At 40.9% G+C, this 16,526-nt stretch overlaps 1 protein-coding gene across 1 annotated transcript in view; it reads left to right on the forward strand.

The window, feature by feature from the left end:
- ANKRD26 (ankyrin repeat domain 26) overlaps positions 1-16,526 on the forward strand; it is a 96,433-nt gene that overhangs the window by 15,754 nt on the left and 64,153 nt on the right. The window contains 5 exon segments of the mRNA XM_017853026.1: positions 552-582; positions 4,242-4,314; positions 5,711-5,777; positions 5,862-6,064; positions 15,900-16,029. Of these exon segments, the coding sequence (XP_017708515.1) occupies positions 552-582; positions 4,242-4,314; positions 5,711-5,777; positions 5,862-6,064; positions 15,900-16,029 (504 nt within the window).

Raw genomic sequence — 16,526 nt, forward strand, 5'->3', positions numbered from 1 at the left:
TTTTTTTTTTTTTTTTTTCATTTAAGGAATAACATTTAAAGTGCATGGGTTTTTTTTTTTCTTTGTGAAAGCCATCAGTTCAGAGTCCATGTTTAACTAGGAAATATAAACATATTAAGTAAATACTATATTAAGTAAATAACACATTAAGTAAATGTGTTTATATTTCCAGGGGTAGTGGAAATGTAAGGCAGAGGCAGAAAAGCAGTACAGTTAAAAGGATTTAGTGATTATTGAGTGTAAAGAGTTAGGGGGCAGAGACGAATCTCAGATGATTCGTAGATTTCCAGGTTGTGCACAGGCGTTTAAACTGGACACCAGGAGTAGGAAATTGTCAGGTGAGTAGAGAAGACTGGCAGGTCTTCAGGGAAGATTAACTTTTTTCTATAATGTGAGTTTAATGGAATATTTATGTAGGATATTAATTCTATTATAGTCTCCAGATATGGTCCCAGAGGGATACTTTGTAACAAAGCATCGGTCTTATGCTTTAAATTATATGTATTTTTCTATTGTTGATTTAAAATGTGTTTTACTTTTCTCTTTAATAGTGGATGACAGCTCTGAAGACTCCTTAAGCAGGTAGTATTTTGCAGATTTTTTAAAATATATTTAAAGGAATACAGAGAAAAGAAACTGTCTGTTGAGTGCTCTACTCTGGGCTAGACACCATATTATGTGCTTCTCCATATAGTCATCCCAACAGCTTTGCAAAGTATCTGTGCTATTATAACCCAACTGTGTGGTTCAGAGAGGTTGATTAATTGGCCCATGACATCACAGTTAGCAAGCAACCGACCCATGATTTGACTCAGCCTGCTTGGCTCCCAAATCCCTTCTCTTGCCCCTCAACATAGATTGATAGAGACCTATGCAGGACTGGATCAAGGTACAGGTCCAAATCAGATCAGTTCAGAGACCTTCATTTAGTTATGTGTTAACTCTCAGAGTTTTTCTTAGGAGCCTGGTTAATCCAACAATTTGTCCTACTATGTTTGATAGTTGCAGTGGTAACTACTTTGATTTTACCATCAAATGTTTTAGGCCAGACCTCACTTAGCTGTGGCCACAGGGCCATACATTTTACATAAGCAGACCACCCAAGTCCTAGGAAGGAATTATTTTATTGTAAGTGAAGGCTATCTACCTGTAGACCATATTGTGTTAATTGTATTTAGCATGTAGTTAGAGGATATTTCAGATTTATTTCTCTACCTACTGACTTCCCAGTTTGGTTTTCCCTTTAGGCTAGTACTCCAGCTCCATCTGAGTTGCTAGAAAGGATATGATTTTGTTTCTCTCTCTTTTTTTTTTAAATAACTGCACAGGGCCAGGCCTGGTGGCTCACGCCTGTAATCCCAGCACTTTGGGAGGCTGAGGCGGGCAGATCACGAGGTCAGGAGATCGAGACCGGCCTGGCTAACATGGTGAAACCCCGTCTCTACTAAAAATACAAAAAAATTAGCTGGGCGTGGTGGCACGCGCCTGTTGTCCCAGCTACTCAGGAGGCTGAGACAGGAGAATCTCTTGAACCTGGGAGGCAGAGGTTACAGTGAGCCAAGATTGTACCACTGTACTCCAGCCTGGGCGACTGTGTGGGACTGCATCTCAAAAAAAAAACAAACAAAAAAAATCAAACCAAAAAAAAACAAACAAAAAAACTGCATAGTATTCTATGGTATATTTATACCACATATTCTTTATCCAGCCAACTGTGTTCTATTATATTTTTCCATTTCTGCCAGCTGTATTCCCCATTTTCCTATCAACAGAATCAAAGCACCTAGAATTTCAGGATTTTAAGGAATCAGACTAATCAGAATGCTATCTAGTACTTCAATCTGTGTTTAACATTTTGGTCAAATGGTTCAGATGGAGAACCTGAAACTCAGATTAAGGGGATTTATTTGGATATGATATTCGAACTCATTTCAGAGCCTAGTACTCTTCCTTCTTTATCATCCTACAGGTTAATATTTTAATAATAGAAAGGGTGAGTGGATCTAGTGAACCCAGTGGAAGAGGAAAGAATGGAATTAGCAGAGGGAGGCCAAGTTTGAAGAGAAACAATACTGGGTTGGATAGGAACAGGGCTTTTGGAAAAGAGGTCAGAATATTGGGGTTTCTGACAAGTTCGATAATGATAAATTATAGGAATGAAGGATACAGGATGTTGGGAATTATCTAGAAAGGCATATTAAAATAGAGGGTTCAGGGGAGTCCTGAACAGGTTGTTGCTTTTCTTGTATAATTGGAAGAACCGATCAACTCTCAGGGTTTCTACTGAAAAATGTTAAAATAATATGAGCCACTGGGAAGAGTCTCTACAGCCAATAGGAATGTGCTGTGGCTACTTCTGCCTCAACTTATAGAGCGATGGCTTTGAGCCCTCAAGTACTTTGGAGCTGGAGGCTGCTGAACTACATAGATCTGTGGCCCAGGGCAGGTGTCCCCTCACCTCTGCCTCTTTTCCCAATTCTCTTCTTTGATGTCCTTCTCATGGACATGTAGGGTAGGGCAGGACTAAGATTGGCTGGCAAGTCAGTCATGGAGCTACCCAACTCACGGAGTTGGGTAGTTGGTAACATGCCTGTGCTGGTGGCAGATGACGGAGACTCCATTTAGCTTGTTTTCCAGGAGCAGAGAAATAGAGAGCTCCTACTCTTGGGCATTTGAGACCATCCTTTCAGGAATTTGTGCTTTCATAGGCTGAAGACTTAAAGGTTGGAGGTGCTATGGAGCCCTGCAGAAGAGGGATCTGTAAGTGGGAGCTCATAGGAAGGAAGGTGTTTAGATAGTACTTAGGGAAATACAGGTACAACTACCAGGACTCCTTCTCCAGCAGTCTCTCTCTTTGGGTATCTGAGTGCCTATAAATATTTTTAAGGGCTTGCTAGTTTAAGGCGGGACCTCTATAGGGAAAATAATTGGATTTTATAACTTTTAATGTTTTAGTTTTCTAGTATGAGTAGTCCCAAAACAGCATATACATTTGTGTTTTGACTTTTGCCCATCTAGCTTTCAAACATTTCAGACATTTCAGGGGACTCCCTATACTGTTTTAGGGTGAAGGGAAGCAATGAGGCCTTAAGTGGTTTTCATGTTGAAGAACCAAGACTGCCATTTTTGAGTGACACAGATTAGTCTTTGAACTGGAGATAGATATGTGGAGAAGGGACAGTGTATCTTTCTACCTTGTTTTATTTATTTATTTATTTTATTATTATTATTATTATTTTTTTTTTTTTTTTGAGACAAAGTCTTGCACTGTTGCCCAGGCTGGAGTGCAACAGCACGATCTCAGCTCACTGCAACCTCCACTTCCCGGGTTCACACAATTCTCCTGCCTCTGCCTCCCAAGTAGCTGCGACCACAGGTGCACACCACCAAACCTGGCTAATTCTTTGTATTTTTAGTAGAGACGGGGTTTCACTATCTTGGTCAGACTGGCGTTGAACTCCTGACCTCATGATCTGCCTGCCTTGGCCTCCCAAAGTGCTGAGATTATAGGGATGAGCCACTGCACCCAGCCTATTTATTTATTTTTATTTTTTGAGACAGTGTGTCACCCAGGCTGGAGTGCAGTGGCATGATCTCCGCTCACTGCAGTCTCTGCCTCCCGGGTTCAAGCGATTTCTTGCCCCAGCCTCCTTAGTAGCTGGGATTACAGGCATGTGCCACCAGGCCTGGTTAATTTTTGTATTTTAGTAGAGACAGGGTTTCGCCATGTTGGCCAGGCTGGTCTCGAACTCCTGGGCTCAAGTTATCTGCCTGCCTCCACCTCCCAAAGTTCTGGGATTACAGGCACGAGCCACCACATCTGGTCTCCACCTTGTTTTAGATTATCAGATTTATGCTGGTTCAGGTAACCAAAGTTAAATCAGCCATTAATTGGATTTTCAGTTCAGCCTTCAGGACAATTTGTGAAGACAAAGTATTCACAGGCTCTGCCAGTGTCTTGGCTGTCACTATTGGTTATAGAACTAAGGTTGAGTCTTTATTGAATGTTTTATAGTTTCGGAGAGGTAGAGGCAGCAATAGGTAACTAAAATAGTTTTCAAAAACAAGGTCAAATTTTAATTAGATCAGGAAGCATCATTTAATATACAGATAGTTGACCTTTCACCAGGATTTGGTTTTTTTGGAGGGGCATCCAGATTGAAAATTGTAAGCTGGTTTTGTTTTGTTTTGTTTTGTTTTAAAGAAATGAATTCACTCATTTTATATATTTTGTTCTAAAGGCTTTCTGGCAAACCAGGTGTTGATGATTCATGGCCTACCTCAGATGATGAAGACCTCAATTTTGATACCAAGGTAAAGTACTCTGTCATGAACTTAATTTTCTTACGCTGAATCTAGTTTCGTATAGTATTCTCTTAAAATTTAGCAGTGGTCTACTTATTATTATTTTCTGTTCGTAATGGAAAGGTGGTCAGAGGAAGCCATTTTATAGAAATGTGGCCAGTTGGATTCTTCTTTTTTTTATTTTTTTTTTTTACTTTGGTAAATAACAAAGGATTGATAAATAATTTGAGGGAGTGGGGATTGCAAAAAAAAGAATATTCTGGAAAATACATAGTGACAGGAAAATTATATTGGGAAAAGTTTTCCTATAATAGAGGAAATATGAAATTTGGTCAAAGTTTATATGGATAAGCATTCCTACTATGATTTTAAAATCTTTTTCCATTTTTCTCTGTAATAAGAATGTTACAACTTTCAGGAAGTATTAGATAATCATTTTTAACTAATTGGATGATTTAAAATTAAACTCTTTACTACAGAAGTATTTTTTAAAAAACTGGTTGTAAATACTAATCAGTATTATCAGGGACATTCTATGAACAAAAGCCTGTGTTACAGGTGTGTGTTTCTCCATGTGCCTTATTATACTTAAAGCTTTTCCTTTTCTTCCTTGACTTAAGCTCACACTTGATTGATAGTCATGCCTCTATTTTTTTTCTCCCTACACTTTCATCTTTTAAAATGATTTATCTCAGCCTAAATGTTTCCTTACAGAATACATTTCTTCAGTGTCTGTTTTTTCAGTCCATGTCTGTCTCCATTTGCAGCATAGTTAGTTGCAGCTTTCTATTTAGTAGTTCTGTGTGGCTTTTGTTCAGCAATCATCGCCCCACAAGGATTATTTTGTTTTTTTTCTCTTTCTTGTAAGGAGCTGAATTTATACAATCGTTTACTTTTAGCTTTTGACAGAATAGAAGCAGCCTATACTATTTGCAATGCCAACCCACTTAAATAAGATACACTAAGAATAAAATGCTCACAGTTTTATCACAAGAGGTAATTCATACAAATATAAATTATGCATACACTTTTCAGAAAATAATATGTAATTAATTTAAATGTCTTAATGTTTGACTTTTATAATACTTTACCTAGGAATAAATTTTCATTCTAGGCTACTGTGGTTAAGAAAATAATTGAATAGATATCATAGTATTTGTAAAATAATCAACTAGGGATAAGGGGAGTAACCTTTGGAGGATATCTGTATCATCTCTCATAATCCTTACCCCATGAGAAGATGTAGTAAATGGCAGAACTGAGATTTAAATCTACCTCTGAGTGACTCCAAAATCTGTGTTCTTTGTGTTAGATCATGTAGTAATTTGTCACTGTCTATTACAGTCATTTGATCAAATTTGATACTTGTTATTTTAAAGCTTGTTATTCTTATTTTGTTTTCTAGAATGTCCCAAAACCAAGCTTAGCAAAGCTAATGACTGCTTCTCAGCAATCCAGGAAAATCGTAAGCTGTTTGAAAACTGATTATTCTTGTGTTATTCACTGATTCTTAATTACAAATATTTTCATTTACTCTTTATTTTGTTTTGCTGTAGTGGAAGCAACATATGGCATTGTGAGAACAGGAAGTAGAACTTTGTTTGAGGATAGAGATTCTGATAGTCAAGATGAAGTTGTGTGTGAAAGCCTTCCTACAACATCAGTCAAAGTCCAGGGCTTTTCTCATCCTACCTGTCAATCACCTGACCCTCTTCCAAAACCTTCCCACAAGTCGTTAGCAAACCCTGGTCTTATAAAGGTAAGTTGTTTTTTAAAAAACTTTTTTCACGTACCCTTCCCCTGCCCCACAATCTTCATAATGATGCATTATTGAGATGATCATACGGTTTTGTTTCTGATTCTGTGTATGTGATGAATCACATTTATTGACTTGCATATGTTGAACCATCCCTGTATCCTTGAAATGAAACCCACTTGATCACGGTGAATTATTACCTTGTGATATGCTGTTGGATTCGGTTTGCTAGTATTTTCTTGAGGACTTTTGTATCTATATTCATCAGAGATATTGGTCTGCAGTTTTCTTTTTTTTGTTGTGTCCTTTTCTGGCTTTGGTATAGTGTGATACTGGCTTCATAGAATGAGTTAGGGAGGATTTCCCCCCCTCAATCTTTTGGAATAGTTTCAGTAGAATTGTTACCAGTTCTTTTTTGAATGTCTGGTAGAATTTAGCTATGAATCCATGTGGCCGTGAGCTTTTTTCTTGTTGGCAATTTTAAAATTACTGATTCAATCTCACGCTTATTACTGGTCTGTTCAGGATTTCTGTTTCTTCCTGTCTCAAGCTAGAGAAGTTATATGTTTCCAGGAATTTATCTATTTCCTGTAGATTTTCTAGTTTGTATGCATAGAGGTGTTTATAGTAGTCTTGAATGATCTTTTGTGTTTCTGTGGTATCAGTTGTAATGCCTCCACATTCATTCCTACTTGAGCTTATTTGTATCTTCTCTCTTTTCTTAGTTAATGTAGCTAGTGATCTATCAACTGTGTATCTTTTTTAAAAAATCGCCCTGCACTGTGGCTCACTCCTGTGATCCCAGCACTTTGGGAGGCCTAGGCAAGCAGATCACCTGAGGTCAGGAGTTCGAGACCAGCCTAGCCAACATGGTAAAACTCTGTCTCTACTAAAATACAAAAAAATTAGCCGAGCGTGATCTTGGGTGCCTGTAATCCCAGCTTCTAGGGAGGCTGAGGCAGGAGAATCACTTGAATCCAGGAGGTGGCGGTTGTAGTGAGCCAAGATCGTGCCATTGCACTCCAGCCTGGGCGACAAGAGTGAAACTCTGTCTAAAAAAAAAAACCAAACAAACGAAAACAAACTTTTGTTTCATTGATCTTTTGTATTTTTTTTTTTGGTTATAAATACATTTAGCTCTGCTCTGATCTTTGTTATTTCATTTCTTCTGCTAGCTTTGGGTTTGATTTGTCCTTGTTTCTCTAATTTCCTGAGGTGTGATATTAGTACTGATTTGCTATAACAGATTTTAATAATTTGTAGCACTGTTACTTATTTCAAAACATTTTAAAATTTCCTTCTTGATTTTATTACTAACTCCGAAATCAGGAGCAGATCATTAAATTAAATGGAAATTACCATATGTTTGTATAATTTTGAGAGTTCCTTTTGGAATTGATTTCTATGTATTCTGCTGTGGTCTGAGAAGATACTTCATATGATTTCAGGTTTTTTTAATTTATTAAGACTTGTTGTGTGGCCTGTCATATGGTCTGTCTTGGAGAACGGTCCATGTGCTATAAGAATGTATATTCTGCAGTTCTCAGGTAGAATGTTTGGTAAATATCTGTTAGATTCATTTGTTCTTGAGTGCAGTTTAAGTCCAGTGTTTTTTTGTTGGCTTTCTGCCTTGATTACCCGTCTAGTGCTGTCAGTGGAGTGTTGAAGTCCTGTACTGTTATTGTCTTGCTATCTCTTTTCTTAGGTTTTCTTAGGTCTAGTAGTAATTGTTTTATGAATCGGGAGCTCTGAAGATAGATGCGTATTTATTTAGAATTTTAGATATTATTGAATCGATCCTTTTATCGTTATATATGTGACCATTTTATCTATTTTACTGTCGTTGCTTTAAACTCTGTTTTATCTGATATAGAAATAGCTTCTGCTGCTCACTTTTGGTTTCTCTTTGTGTGAAATATCTTTTTCCACCCCTTTATCTTGAGAGTACAGGAATCCTTACATGATAGGTGTGTCTCCTGAAAACAGTAGAGAATTTGGTTTGTGATTTTTAAAAATCCATTCTGCCAACCAGCATCTTTTAAATGGAGCATTTAGACCATTTACATTCAATGGTAATATTGAGATATGAGGTGTTATTCCAGTCATTGTGTTGATTGTTAGTTAGCGACTTTGTTTCCTCTATTATGTTTTGTTTTATAAACCTTGTGAATTGTATGCTTTCAGAAATTTCGAATCTGTTTTGTATCAACCTTTTATTTCAATATTGAGAACTTCTATATGTATTTCTTGTAGGGCTGGTCTAGTATTGACAGATTCCCTCAGCATTTGCTTGTTCAAGAAAGACTTTATTTTTCCTTCATTTATGAAACTTAGTTTTGTTTGATACAGAATTCTTGGCTGACAATTTTTTTCCTATTTAAGGAGGCTGTAGATAGGACTGTAGTCCCTCCTGGCTTGTTAAGGTTTCTGCTGAGAAGTCTGCTGTTAGTCTGATAGGTTTTCCTTTACAGGTTATTTTTAAAAATTATTTTGTTTAGTTTTATTTTATTCTTTTATTTTATCTGATTGGATTAATTTGAAAGTCTTGTCTTCAAACTCTAAAGTTCTTACTTCTGTTTAGCATAGCCTACTCTTAAAACTTCCCACTACTTTTTTTTCCCCCCTTGAGACAGAGTCTTTCCCTGTCACCCAGGCTGGAGTAGCATAATGTCAGCTCACTGCAACTTCCACCCGCTGGGTTCAAGCACTTCTCCTGCTTCAGCTTCCCTAGTAGCTGGGATTATAGGTATACACTACCACGCCCGGCTAATTTTTGTGTTTTTAGTAGAGGCAGGGTTTCGCCATGTTGGCCAGGGTGGTCTCAAACTCCTGACCTCAAGCGATCCACCCACCTTGGCCTTCCAAAGTGCTGGGATTACGGGCGTGAGTCACCACACCCGGCCCCCCACTACATTTTGTAGTTCCCTAAATGTGTCTTTCATTTCCAGAAGTTCTGATTGGTTTTTCTTTAAAATATCTTTCTCTTTGGAAAATTTTTCATTAAGATCCTGAATTGTTTTAAAATTTCTTTATGTTGGTTTTACCTTGCCCTTATATATTCTTAAGTAACTTAACAGTCAATCTTTTGAATTCTTTATCTGATATTTCAAAGATTTCATCTTGTTTTGGATCAGTTGCTGGAGAGTTAGTGTGATCTTTTAGGGAGATTATAGAATGCTGTTTTTTCATGTTGCCAGAATTGTTTTTCTGGTTCCTTCTAATTTGGGTGGACTATTTCTTCTAATTATTTTTGAATTTATTTTTGATTTGACTGGGTTTTTTAAAATTTACTTTTCCCCCCTTGAGGATGTGACTTTAATGTCTATAGTTTATTGTCACCTAGTTTCAGCTCTGGGTGCTTTCAGTAGGGAAGACCTTGTAGTAGTGAGTTCCTTGGTTACAGAGAATCTTTGTGTGATGATTTTCTCAGATGTTGGTAGTAATAGCGATGCACTGGGTGTGTAAGCAGGTTCACTGTTTCCTGTGGGACTGGAGTGGCAGAAGTCTCACGAATCTTATCTCATTCTCCAGTGTTGTGCACTTAAAAATTCAGATGCCTACTCTGTTTCCTAAAACATTTTTTTCCCAGTATTTTATTTACTGGATTGAACATTTCAGGCCTCAGACTGAAGGTACTCATGGGTAAAAACTGGTTGCAGCTAAAGCAGGTGGATAAATGCAGTACCCCAAGGGTGACCTTGACAGAGGTGGCTGGGGGAGCTCTCAGTGATATGCACTAAGGTGTTTTCAGGGGGAAGGGAGGGAGCCACCACAGCTCCCCTTCCAGGCCAGCAGGAAAGCAGTCTGCCTCCCAGTCACACTCCTGACCTGGTGTTCCAGCTAGTCAGATCAGACAGGACCTTTTTTTAATCTGCAGGAATACTGGTGTTCCATGTAGAGAGGGATTGTGATCCTCATGCAAGCCAGAATGTGGAGGGCACTCCTGTGGGATGCAGTCACCCTGAAGTGCTTCAGGAAGGCTGTCTACAGGTGCACCCACGTCATGCTCTCATGGGAAAAGCCCCAGCTGTGACTGCAGTGGTGGGCGAGAGGGAGAAGTTCTCTTCTCCAAGACTCTTCACATGCCCCAGGGCTACCTGTTAAGGGAAAGCCCTAGATTTTCTCCACTGAGGCCAGCACTGCACCTGTCGCTCTGCTGAAAAAAACTTCCCACAAGCAGAAGGTCTGCAATCTGGTTTCTTTTTTTCCCTCGGGGTGCCCTCTCAATGTGGTGCATTCCTTCCCCCTGGGAGTAGCAGCCCTTGAGGACCTGGCTGCTGTGAATCCTGCTGCTCCTCTGGGTCTAGCCACCCAGTGGGCTGCCATACTCCAGGGTGGTGCTGGGGAATGTCTGCAAGGGATCCAGTGAGGTAACCTGTCCTTGAGTCTCCCAGCAGTGGGTACCAGCACCTGCTCTGATAGGGTGGGAAGGGGAATGGCATAGACCCTGTGAGATTTCCTTCATTACAAATAGCCTTTGTGTGTTTTCTCAAATGCCAGCTGTAGTATTAATGTGCTGGGCTCGTAGACAGACGCAGGACCTCCTGGTTAGCCAGAATGGTGCAGGCAGTGGTGATAACTGAGGATGCACAGAAGTTTCCTACTTCCTTGGTACTGTGTCATTGTGCTTGCAGATGCTGTGCTGGTTGACTTTTAGCCAGGAGGTGGCGCTTGCAAAAGAGCGCCAGTTGTGGTGGTAGTGGTGGGATTTGTTTGCCTTAGGTTACCCAAGGGAAATACTCTGGAGTCTCAGACAATGGTTGGGGCCATCGAGCTCCCAGAAGTCCCTGTCCATTGTGTTATGTTAGCATAGCAGGTGGAGGGGCAAAGCCGGGTCGGGGCTGGGTGAGGCCAGTCCACACTCTGGCTCCCCACATGTGGGTGCAAGCAGCGGCCCCACTGGGGATCAGAGGGCAGTTCCCTGGCTGCTAGAGTAATGTTCCAGGGAGGAGCTCAGCTACCTCCGCTGCACAAAAGAATCCACAGAAGGAGCCGGGGATGTCAGGCAGCAGTAAGTCTCACTCAGCTCTCACGGGCTTGGCAAGGCAGGTCTCATACCTATAGGGTTCTGCTAGCAGCAGCTAGTTGGGTTCCAGTCAGCCTGTGCTTGGAACTCAAAATTGCCCCAGGCCATAAGCCTTCCTGAGGTACAGAAACCTTACTTTCAAGCCACGCCCCTCCTGATCTGCCTGTGGAACAAGGGGCATCCAGCTCCCGCAGCCGGGACTATAGCACACTTCTTGTTCACCCTGTGGTTCTGGCCAACGGGGTCATCCCCACTCAAGATGATATGGCAGCTCTCATTTGGGAGCTTCTCTCCACCTGTGATGGCAACCTGAGTTAGCTGACTGACTTCTGGGAGGATGCCTGTGAGGTAGGATCAGGAGTGGTTTGCCTCTGTCCCTGCTAGAGTCAGAGAATGCATGCAAAGTGTGTGGGGATGCCACTTCTCATGTGCTCCCCACTGCTCACTCAGCTCCAGCGCCTGGGGAGTTAGGGCTTCCCTGTGACCTGGATTGCCGGGCTTCCCTGTGGAAGTGTGTGTCCCAGAGACCGTCTCTCCCGTTCACACTCTGGAGACTCACGATTTTCTACCTGGTTCATTGTGTACACTGCTGCCTGCCTGTTCTTTCACAGGGTCTCTGGTTTCTTTAAGTTTTTCTGTTAAGATCCTGTGTTGCTTCTTGGAAAAAAGTTTGCAGCGCAAATCCCTCCACACTATTTTGTCTTTCCAGATGGGAGAGGCTTGGTCACAGTGCCTCCCATCTGTCATCTTGGGAAAAAAATTAGAGAAAAATAATTTTAGTATAAGGATTCTTAGAGAAATGAATGTAGCAATTATTTATTTCTGCAGATACTCTGATTTATCTTGTGCTAATAATTAATATCTGTGTGTAATGGACATATATGCACACACCAAATGAAAGCGATCAAAATTTATTATTGCTTTCTAAAATAAACTGCGTACTATAGAATCATAAGGAAGGAAAGATTGTCAAGAGAGTTTACAAAATTATCTCTGGGCTGGGCATGGTGGCTCACACCTGTAATCCCAGCACTTTGGGAGGCCAAGACGGGCAGATCACGAGGTCAGGAGTTGGAGACCAGCCTGGCCAACATAGTGAAACCCTGTCTCTTCTGAAGATACAAAAAATTAGCTGGGCGTGGTGGCGCATTCCTGTAATCCCAGCTACTGGGGGCTGAGCCAGGAGAATTGCTTGAACCTGGGAGGTGGAGGTTGCAGTGAGCCTAGATCACGCCATTGCACTCCATTCTGGGCAACAGGACGAGACTCTGTCTCAAAAAAAAAAAAATCTGGAAGATGATTTTTCACTTTTAAAAGTATCTACAGCAGTGAAGATATTTTATATTCTCATCAGGAAGCTTTGTTAACTTTAGTATTCATAGTTGTTAAACCTTGCTCATAAATTCATTCATCTCTAAAACTCAGAATCCTGTTGACTTGATTTTTTAGTCCTTTTCTCTATGTGATCGTATGCCTGAATCACTACGGTCCTTGCTCCCTTGGATAACTCATAAGAATATATTCCATCTCCCCTCCCCGCCCCACATCCTCTTTAGTGACAGACCTTTTAAATCTTAATTTGCGGATAGTCATAGCTTTCTTTTCTTCTTCTTTTTTTTTTTTTTTTTTTTTTTTTTGAGATGGAGTCGTTGCCTCTGTTCAGGCTGGAGTACAGTGGCAGGATCTCAGCTCACTGCAACCTCTGCTTCCTGGGTTCAAGCAGTTCTTGTGCCTCAGCCTTCTGAGTAGCTGGGACTACAAGTGTGCACCACCACACGTGGATAATTTTTATATTTTTAGTAGAGATGGGGTTTTGCTATGTTGGCTGGTCTTGAACACCTGGCCTCAAGTGATCCGCCCACCTCAGCCTCCCAAAGTGCTGGGATTACAGGTGTGAACTACCACGCCCGGCCTTTTTTTTTTTTTTTTTTTTTTTAAATACGGAGTCTCTGTTACCTAGGCTGGAGTGCAGTGGCATGATCAAGGCTCACTGAAGCTTAAATCTTCTGGATCTGGCTTCAGCCTCCCAAGCAGCTGGGACCATGGGCATGCACCACCATGCCCAGCAATTTATTTTTTTGTAGAGATGGGGTCTCGCTATATTATCCAGGCTGGTTTTGAACTCCTGGGCTCAAGTGATCCTCCCACCTTGGCCTCCCAAAGTGCTAAGATTGCAGGTGGGGCCCACTGCACCAATCCTCAAATGTTGAAATATGTAATTGAAACCTTAAATCCCATGTTTTTTTTCCCTCTTTGTCTTTTCATTTTCAAAATTTCAGAGTTCTGTGTAGGTTCATATTATTTAACTCTACCAGTTCAGTGTATTTTACAAATATTTATGTACTTAAGACCTGTGCTTTTCCTGAGATCATCTACTTCTACTCTAAATGTATTTATCCAAATCTGTCTTCTAAATCCCCTGGGTAGGCTGGGTCCAGTGGCTCATGCCTATAATTCCAGCACTTGGGAAGGTGAAGACTGGCGGATTACTTGAGCTCAGGAGTTGGTGACCAGCCTGGGCAACACGGTGAAACTTTGTCTCTGAAAAAAAAACCACCAAAAACCTAAGTTCCCTGGGTGCCTCAAATTTTATAGTAGTATGTCCCAAACTGAAGACATTGTTCCTGACTCTTTCCTGACTCTTTGTAATTTACTCTGTCCTCTGGTTTCCTCATCCCAGTAAATAACACCTAGGAAGTAGCACTGAAACATAGAAGCAGGAGAAATCTTGCACTCCAGTTTTCCCTCAAATTACAAATCCAGTCACTCACCAAGTTCTTTATTTTCTACCTGCTTATCCTTTCTCATTTTTTTTTTTTTTTTTTTTTTTTCTTCCCTTTTCTCCTTTTTTATATTTTTTTTTTTTTTTTTTTTTTTTTTGAGACGACGTTTCACTCTGTTGCCCAAGCTGGAGTGCAATGGCATGACCTCTGCTCACCTCAAGCTCTGCCTCCCGGGTTTAAGCAGTTCTCCTACATCAGCCTCCCGAGTAGCCGGGATTACAGGCATGTGCCACCATGCCCAGCTAATTTTTGTATTTTTAGTAGAGACGGGGTTTCACCATGTTGACCAGACTGGTCTTGAACTCCTGACCTCGTGATCTGCGCACTTCTCGGCCTCCCAAAGTAACGGGATTACAGGTGTGAGCCACCACGCTGTGCCCGGCCTCATTTCTCTTATCTTATTATTGCAATTCACTAATTTTTTTTTTTTTTTTTTTAGGATGTCCAAAGAAAATGTGACAGTTCACTTTCTGACCTGTAATTTTGGAATAATCTTTTCTATTTTTGTGCTGACCACTCCCCCCACCCCCATGTCTGTCTGTCTTTACGTTGCTGCCAGGGTGACCTTTCTGAAATGTATTTGTGATGCTCTAACTCACCTGCTTACTAACTGGATCCTCAGTACGTGAAAGGGAAAGTTCACATTCTAGCATAAATCAGGTCCTTGGTGGTTTGGCCTGATTTTCCTGTTTTATCTCTTCATCCGATTCCCTCTGACTGTGTTCCAGTTTTACCACATTACTTTGGTACCCTCATTTGTTGTGTTGTTTCATGCCTCATCCTTTTGTTTATGGTGCCCTTTCTAGAAACCTTTTACATTCCCACTCTGCATGTATTACTCCATTGTCACACTGCTAAAAAGAAATACCCCAGACTGGGTAATGTATAACAGAAAGAGGTTTAATTGACTCACAGTTCCACATGGCTTGGGAGGCCTCAGGAAACTTAAAATCATGGTGGAAGGCAAAAGGGAAGCAGGCACCTTCTTCACAAGGCCGTAGGAGAATGAATTAATGCAGGAGGAACTACCAAACACTTGTAAAACCATTAGATTTCATGAGAACTCACTCACTGTCATGAGAACAGCATGGTGGAAACCACCTCATGATCCAGTTATGTCCTCTGGTCTGTCCCTTGACACATGAAGATTCCAATTCGAGATGAGATTTGGGTGGGGACACAGAGCCAAACCATATCACTGCACTGGGTCTGCCTCATAGTATGGCCCTATCTTTGCATCATTTCCTGAGCTTCCCAGGTGGAACGGACTGTTCTCTTTTGTGCCCTTACTGTTCTTTATTCACTTCAGTTGTAGAACTAGTGAATTATACTTTTCTGTTCTTACTTGTTTTTATTTATCTCTACCCACACTTGATGAATATATATAGGACAGAGTCTGTCTTCTGTTTATATTTTAGTTTTTCCCAGGATAGTGCCTATGATGTGATAGACACATAAGTGTTTATTGTCTTACTGACTGGTATAGTTTGGATGTGTGTCCTGCCCCAAATCTCATATTGAAATGTAATCCCCAGTGTTGGAGGTGGGACCTGGTGGGAGGTGATTGGATCATAGGGTCAGATTTCTAGTGAATGGTTTAGCACCATCCCCATTGGTCCTGTCCTTGAGATAGCAAGTGAGTTCTCATGGGATCTGCTTCTTTAAAAGTGTGCAGCACCTCCACACCTTCCTCTCTTGCCCTGGCTCTGCCATGTGAGACACCTGCCCCCTCTTTGCCTTCTGCCATGATTATAAGCTTCCTGAGGCCTCCCCAGAAGCAGAAGCCGCTATGCCTCCTATACAGCCTGCAGAACCATGAGCCAGTGAAACCTCTTTTCTTCATAAATTACCCAGTCAAGTGTTTCTTTAAAAAAAAAAACAAAAAAACTATGGCCCCATCTTGGATGACCAGGTATTTCTTTATGGTAGTGCAAGAACGGACTAATACAGTGTCTGATTGAAAGAGTAAGTGAATAAATACAGTGTTTTCTGAAGTTTTTTTGTTTTTTGTTTTTTGTTTTTTTTATAGGAAGGACCAAAAAAGCCAGCCATTGGAAAAAAAGAAAATGGTATTGATATTATTGAAAGTGCTCCACTAGAGCAAACAAATAATGACAATTTGACTTATGTTGATGAAGTGCACAAAAATAATAGAAGTGGTAAGTTAGTGGATATCTCTGAATATTTTTCTATCCTTAAATTCTGTTCTGAGGGCCAGATGTGGTGGCTCACACCTGTAATCCAAGCACTTTGGGAGGCTGAGGTGGGTGGATCACCTGAGGTCAGGAGTTCGAGACCAGCCTAAGCCAACATGGTGAAACCCTGTCTCTACTAAAATACAAACATTGGCCTGTGGACGCCGCCGAAGAAGCATCGTTAAAGTCTCTTTTCTCCCTGCCATCATGTCGAAGTCAGAGTCTCCTAAAGAGCTCGAACAGCTGAGGAAGCACTTCATTGGAGGGTTGAGCTTTGAAATAACTGATGAGAGCCTGAGGAGCCATTTTGAGTAATGGGGAACGCTCATGGACTGTGTGGTAATGAGAGATCCAAACACCAAGCGCTCCAGGAGCTTTGAGTTTGTCACATATGCCACTGTGGAGGAGATGGATGCAGCCATAAATGCAAGGCCACACAAGGTAGATGAAAGAGTAGTGGA

The sequence above is a fragment of the Rhinopithecus bieti genome, unplaced genomic scaffold, assembly GCF_001698545.2.
Source record: "Rhinopithecus bieti isolate Rb0 unplaced genomic scaffold, ASM169854v2 scaffold_35615, whole genome shotgun sequence".
Lineage (NCBI taxonomy): Eukaryota > Metazoa > Chordata > Mammalia > Primates > Cercopithecidae > Rhinopithecus > Rhinopithecus bieti.